Source organism: Nicotiana attenuata, unplaced genomic scaffold (assembly GCF_001879085.1).
Source record: "Nicotiana attenuata strain UT unplaced genomic scaffold, NIATTr2, whole genome shotgun sequence".
Classification (NCBI taxonomy): Eukaryota; Viridiplantae; Streptophyta; class Magnoliopsida; order Solanales; family Solanaceae; genus Nicotiana; species Nicotiana attenuata.
Window position 1 is genome coordinate 65,989 of NW_017670661.1, and position 7,151 is coordinate 73,139.

At 34.5% G+C, this 7,151-nt stretch overlaps 1 protein-coding gene across 1 annotated transcript; it reads left to right on the top strand.

Annotated features, from left to right (window-relative positions):
* The first annotated feature begins 889 nt into the window (after nt 1–889).
* Nucleotides 890–5,469, top strand: LOC109242002 (serine/threonine-protein kinase SRK2A-like). Its single transcript, XM_019408829.1, has 9 exons — nt 890–1,478; nt 2,000–2,074; nt 2,198–2,299; nt 2,472–2,525; nt 2,700–2,792; nt 2,938–3,030; nt 3,317–3,421; nt 3,531–3,629; nt 4,867–5,469. Exons 1-9 carry the CDS (start codon nt 1,359–1,361, stop codon nt 5,188–5,190), a joined length of 1,065 nt encoding a protein of 354 aa, XP_019264374.1. The 5' UTR covers nt 890–1,358; the 3' UTR covers nt 5,191–5,469.
* Nucleotides 5,470–7,151: the final 1,682 nt, after the last annotated feature.

Sequence of the window (7,151 nt, forward strand, 5' to 3'; positions counted from 1 at the left end):
GAGCATCGCCTTACATCAGAGATGAACACTGAAATAGAAATTAAATTCGAAGTAAGTGCTCAAAATAGCAGAGTCTCGTGCTGATAACGTGTTATAAAGTAAAAACTGTAAAGTAAATAAATCAAAGACAAGTATAGAGAGAGAGATTGATGTATTATTCAACTTTCAAAACTTATGTACATAATGAACTGAAATCTCCTCTATTTATAGAGGAAAAGGAAGCTACTTTGTAAGCTGCTACTGCAAGGTGCTGTGTAAGCTGCTTGTAAGCTGCTACTGTAAGCTGCTTGTAAGCTGCTACTGCAAGCTGCTACTGGAAGCTGCTGTGTAAGCTGCTTGTACGTTGCTTGTAAGCTGTTATTGTACCAGATATAGATAATCTTCTACGGTGGTAATATTTATTCATAACGGGGTACCAAAATGATAAGCTTCTTCAGAGGCTTATTTTCAATAGAGTACTAAATAGATAAACATATTCACGGTGGAGTCTTATACGAATAAGCTTCTTCAGGAAGCTTATTTACGACGGAGTACTAAATGAACGTCCATAATAATATATATTTATAACAAACAGTTTGTAGTAACTCAATCGCCACATTATTTTAAACGACAAAGATACTTGCATCATGCACGTTGAGCCATGAGCTTTCTAGGAAGCTACAATAAGAATATATAAATTTATTACTAGTATTTTTCACACTTAATCAGAAATTTCAGATTCAAACCATAAAAATAATTATAGTAATAGAGAATGATTTATTCGAAGTGGATTTTTTAATATTCGATATAAATTCAAATTAATTAAATTCCAAAGTAAGTACATACCATGAAAAAGAATAAAGATATTATTCTTCCACCTGTCACTCACAGTCTGATAACACCTCTTTAGCCACTCTGTATCTATCTTTTCCCCTCTCTATATATCCCATGCACTAACTCTCATTGGTGCCTTCTTATTCCTTCATTTTCTTTTAAATTTCACTAATTACCATAGCTGGCTTCCTATTTTCAACCACAATTCCACCTCAATCAATTGCTCTTAAGCCCTTCAAAAAAAAAAAAAAAAATCCCCCTTTTTCAACAATTTGGCGTCAAAAACCCTAATTTCATGAAATACACAAATTGGCCAAATACCCTTTTCTGATTTTGTAATTGAGCATGAAGGTTATTGGGATTTTGTGAGAATCTTCTTAATTCCTCCACAAAGATTGTTCCTTTGACCGTTAAATTTAGGACCCACTTTCCCAATTTATAATTGAACTGAAACGCATGAATTGAAACTCAATTTGGGAGTTGTGTAGTTTTGGTTTCCTGGTTTTTATTTATATTGAGAAGTGTTTTTTCTAAAGGATTAAAAGATGGAGAATTACGAGCTGGTGAAAGAAATAGGGTCTGGGAATTTTGGAGTGGCGAGGCTCATGAGGCACAAGCAGACCAAAGAGCTGGTGGCTATGAAATATATTGAGAGGGGACACAAGGTTTGCATAATCTATTGTTTCTTTTATCATCAAATCTTTTATTTAGTCCAAACTTCTGTTGAGTTGCTTCAATGTCAAGTATCTCATTTCTAATTACTACTGTACTGCCTGTTGATTGTACACGGAGTTTTAGATGTTGATTTTGACTTATATTGAGATTAGTCATAATGGAAGAACGTATTAAAGTAATGGTTGAGAAGGTAGTTTGATAGAGAAGGCTATATCAAAGTTCAAAAATTTGAATGGTATGATTAATTTGAATTCTTGAAAGATTCAAGATTGTATAGAAATGAAATGCTGTCAAATGTTATGGGACATCTGAAATGAAAGAGTGTTATATTAATTTGGCTAGAGGAAGTATGATTTGCGGATATTCTTAAAAATCATTTGTACAATTGGGATTAATCAGGTCCTGTACTCTCTCCAGTTTGTTGTGTTCCTGTATATCTGCAGCACATGAATATATTTTATATTATGATCCTCTATCAGTTTAATAAATTTGAGGTGGTTTTGGACTGTAGATTGATGAGAATGTAGCAAGGGAGATCATAAATCATAAATCGCTTCGACATCCAAACATAATTCGATTCAAGGAGGCAAGTATATGTCTTTATTTCCCATCACACTATTTGCTTTAATGGTGATTAGCTTTGAAAATGGCAGGAAACTGTTAAGGACATAGCTAATCTAACTATTCCGTTATTGTTTCTGAGTTGCAGTTGGTGTTAACCCCCACTCATCTTGCTATTGTAATGGAATATGCAGCTGGTGGAGAGCTGTTTGAGCGCATTTGCAATGCCGGAAGGTTCAGCGAAGATGAGGTATAGTTATATTTTTTTTAACTGCCTATAGTCAATTCTCCCGTAGACCAAACATACAAAGGATAAAAAACATTGTAAAGGAGGCCTTTGGTTCAAACCTGCAAATTTAAAGGCCTTTCTATCCTGCCTTGAAATGCTTTTGTTCATTGGTTTCTTCTGCTGACATTTTCAGGCTAGATATTTCTTCCAGCAGCTTATTTCAGGAGTCTGCTACTGTCACAACATGGTGAGCAACTTTTTAGTCGAAAAAGTTTTTGACTTGTAATAAATGCACATGACTGTATGTTTTGATGCATCTTGTGAATGTGCCCTTCATCCATGTGCTTTTTCTTTGTTTGTTGCAAATCGTCCTTTTTCAACTAAAGGATTTGTTTCCTTGAAACGCGTCTTTGTTCTGCAGCAAATATGCCATCGAGATTTAAAACTGGAGAATACTCTACTGGATGGCAGTCCAGCACCACGCTTGAAGATTTGTGATTTTGGATACTCAAAGGTCTGATGATGTTCGGGGTGATTTAAGAAAATTTATATGCTCCCCTCCCTACCCACCCATCCCCCCCTCAAGCGCACAAAATACAGGGGATAAAAAAGAAGAAGAAAAGGCTAATATGCACAAATTTTTCTTATTCCAATCACAGTCGTCTCTGCTACATTCGAGGCCAAAATCAACTGTTGGAACTCCCGCTTATATTGCTCCCGAAGTTCTATCTAGAAGAGAATATGACGGCAAGGTACATCTGTAATTGCTTGTATTAACTTTTACATTTGTTAGAGTTGCAACACTCTATTAATTCTCTGGCATTCATGAAACCATAGCTGTCTTTGTGGCAGTAGGAGCAACATGTTGCTTCTGGTCTTTTTTAAATTATAAGTAATCTGGAAAGCATTGTAAGTGGCGGCAATAAGACCTGTTAATTTTTCTAGTGATGATTCCACAATTAATTCCTCCGCATTGTGCGCTCCCGTCTTTCCCTAAAGAGCGATTTAACTTGTAACTTGTGGTTGTGATTATTTCAGCTGGCCGATGTTTGGTCATGTGGAGTGACACTTTATGTAATGCTGGTTGGTGCTTACCCTTTTGAAGACCAGGAGGATCCAAAGAACTTCCGGAAAACTATCCAAGTGAGTTCTTCTTTAAGTTTTCATAAATTAAAGGCCTTTCGAGCTTTAGTCTAGTAAATGATAGAATTAGTTTTCGCCATTTTAATTTCTGCTCGTGTTTTCTTTACAGCGAATAATGTCGGTGCAGTATAAGATTCCCGACTATGTTCACATATCACAGGACTGTAGGCACCTTCTCTCTCGCATATTTGTTGCCAATCCAGCAAGAGTATGCTCTCTCTCTCTCTCTCTCTCTCTCTCTCTCTCTCTCTCTCTCTCTCTCTCTCTCTCTCTCTCTCTCTCTCTCTCTCTCTCTCGGTTATCTGTCCTAATAAAAGTTTGCTTGAATTGCTTCTGAGCTTAGTCCTGGGTAGACTTGAGGGCTAATGCTCTGGTGCAGGTGTAATTTATTTAATACGTACATCATTTCAATGGGTATCTGTGCATTCACCTTTTTTCACCCTCTTCATCTTATGTCCAGCATGTGCATTTGATGGATGGCCTCCAGTGAGGTCATCAATGTGACAATCTAGTCAAATCCTTCAACTGTAATATGGCATCAAATGATATCCTTTGAAGCCGTAACTTATCCAAATGTCAATCAGTCTTTGAGGATAACCTAAACATCTATTGAAGCTGTCTTTTTTGCTGCAATGGAACTTCATAGTCGTTCTTGCTAATCCCACCAACCTGATATTGACTCTGATAGTGCTACTTTAGAGGATATGTAAATTGGATGTTCCATGGTTCTCGCTAAGGCACAGTGTTCTCTGCGCCTTCAATTACTATCGAGTTGTACTATCAGGAAACCGTCACAGTTGCTTGTAATGTTCAATCGATAAAACACAGGAATATTTGGTTGGTCAACTCCAACTAATTTTGGATCAAAGTGCAGTACCCTTCATTTGGTCTTTTAAACAGCTGCAATAGTTAGTTGTCTGCTATAGTCTAGTATGGTGAGTTTATCTAAGAAGGATGGATCCTAATGCTGTTGTTTTCTTTATTCTGCTCCCTTTTTGAAAGCTTGGGCTATTGCTTTTTTTGGTTTTTTTTTCCGTCTTTGAATACTACTGTAGTGATGATTCCTCATCAAATATCTTCCAAATGGTAAGAGCATCAGAATCATCCAGAGAATAGATCCAAATGGATTTATCATTATGTTTGTGTTTTTGTGATGCTTGTGTTATTAGGGCAGTTATCAAGCAGTTTACCATCGGGTTATGTTTTTCAGCTCCTTTATATGATCTCTCTGCTTTATCATTATCTCTTCAATTTTTCAACATTAAGAAGAATGATTAATTCATCAAAATCATCTGCTACTCATTTAAGTTTGCACCTCTGCATTTGTTTGATCGAATTGTGTAAATAATTTAACCATATTGGAGAAAAGAAAGCAGACAAACCAAAACAAGTGTGAATTAGAATATAATGTTTTGCTTGTCTGAGTAAGGACATTTCTTTTGCAGAGAATTACAATCAAAGAAATAAAAACCCACCCGTGGTTTTTGAAGAATTTGCCTAGGGAATTAACAGAAGCAGCACAGCTTGCTTATTACAGAAAAGAAAATCCAACCTTTTCCCTTCAGAGCCCGGAGATGATAATGAAAATTGTGGAAGAGGCAAAGACCCCTGCTCCAGCTTCCCGTTCAACTGGAGGTTTTGGCTGGGTAGGTGAAGAGGAGGAAGAAGAATTGAACGAAGAAGATATAGAAGAAGAGGACGACGAAGAAGATGAATATGAAAAGCAAGTGAAGCAGGTACATGAAAGCGGAGAATTTCATGTCATCTAAGGTTTAAATTATCTTTGTTGCTTGTAGAAAGCATAGCTTTGCGTTTCATGGTTGTGTAAAATTGGATCTTTTCATGTTGTGTGTGATTTAAGGATGTTTGTAAATTTCTGGTGTTTTGATTGAAATTTATTACCATGTGTGGTATACTGAAGTTGGCAGTCAAAGGAGTTGAATTATACATGAGTTTAATCAACAGACTTTGGTCATTTTATGTAGTGTACACCCAATGATTGCTTTCTCAGTGATTTCTATATATATGAATTACAAAAGTTTGATTTATATTTGGTCATTCAATATGATCATAACTTGACTTGTATTTGTGTTTATAGCTTCTTCTTAGAGTCAATTTCTTATCTATTCTGCTCTATCCGACAAAATCATTTTTCCCAAAAGTTATATTCTCAAACATCAATTTACATGGACGAATTTCTCTGCCACGTGAAAATTTTATTATAATGATTGATATGTCGTGTAAACTTGTCCAACCGTAGTCCTATTCAAAAAGAATCCCAAATAGGTGTTTAGATAATGTTTTGATTGGATCCAGGAAAAGTATTTGAGGTTAAAATTCAAAGAGAGTATTTGATATTTGATTTTGTGTAAAACATAAATTTTTATTAGAACAAAAAAAAGGTTGAAAACTTATGAGTAGAAGCTATTGTTTTACAAAATTTTCAATAAATCAACATTTTCGTATTTGAAAATTCTTATGACCAAATCAATATTTATATATTGAGAACTTCAATATTTGTAAATATTGAAATACTCTCATGTGAAAGTTATCGAACTCTGAAGTTCAAAACATCTAATTACCCATGTGATTTGTACAAAAGCTTTTCAAGTTTTAAAAATAGAATTTGTATAATTTAAAAAGTACATGAAATAATAGGTATAAGCTAACATATTCATGGTTAAAATTAAAAACATAGGACGTGTTTGGCCATAGATTTTGTCAAATATATTTGGGGTTTTTTTGGCAAATACATATTTGGCCATAGATTTTATCTACATTTTGGCAAATTCCCAAAATCCAAAGTCCAAATCCCATAACCAGTTCAAGAGCTGGTTTTGGCCAAAATATCACTACTATATTTTTTTTAAAATTATACCAAACTTTTGTATTTTATAACATAGCCCACAATTTAATTTTGCAACAATGTTGCTTCGTCTTCGCGGTCATCTGATAGTATATTATGTAGTTCATTATAATAATGATAATTTTATACTAAATTTATTTATGTTCAGGACTATGATTTGTGATAATATAATAAATGTTATTGATAAAGGTATTGTTGGGTATTTGTAATAATTTTAGAACTTGGGGGTATAAGTTATGTTTCATATTTATTTATTTTTAAAAAAAGTGAAATATGTTTTGAAAACTTATGTCCAAACACATTTTCATCTTCAAACCAAACTTCAGCCGAATAAAAAATTTCAAAACAAGCTAAGGCCAAACGCTAGCTTAGTACTGTGTCATGTGTGTTCAAATTCATAGGCAGACGACGAGGTGCCACATCACAAATGAGCAGTATGTGGTTTATTGATAATGCCAAGAGCCAAAACCAGAACGATAAATTGGGCAGGTTACTATTTTCTTATAGTAAAGCTGCCATTCTTAACAGCTTGTTTGGATGGTTGTTACATATCGTTTCATATGTATCGTATCGTATCGTATTGTATTGTATTGTATTGTTTGATGAATACAATATTTGGATGGATTGTGTCGTTTTGGCGTCGTTTCATGGTATCACGCACCTGTGATATGATGAATAAACTTGCAATATTATAAAAAAAAATTATGATACAGTATATAAAAATGTAGGGTAAATGATAAAATAAAATTATTTAATAATAATGAAGGGTGAGATTGATAGAAAAACACAAGGAAACGACGCGACCACACCAAATCGGTCGTTACATAAAGTGGCACATTTCATCGTTACGTAACGACGGATTTA

Excerpts from the sequence above, each read along its gene's own strand:
- LOC109242002 (XM_019408829.1), top strand. The coding sequence starts at position 1,359 with ATGGAGAATTACGAGCTGGTGAAAGAAATAGGGTCTGGGAATTTTGGA. Across the intron at positions 2,300-2,471 it reads GAAGGTTCAGCGAAGATGAG|GCTAGATATTTCTTCCAGCA; the intron begins GTATAGTTATAT and ends TGACATTTTCAG. Across the intron at positions 3,630-4,866 it reads TTGTTGCCAATCCAGCAAGA|AGAATTACAATCAAAGAAAT; the intron begins GTATGCTCTCTC and ends TTTCTTTTGCAG.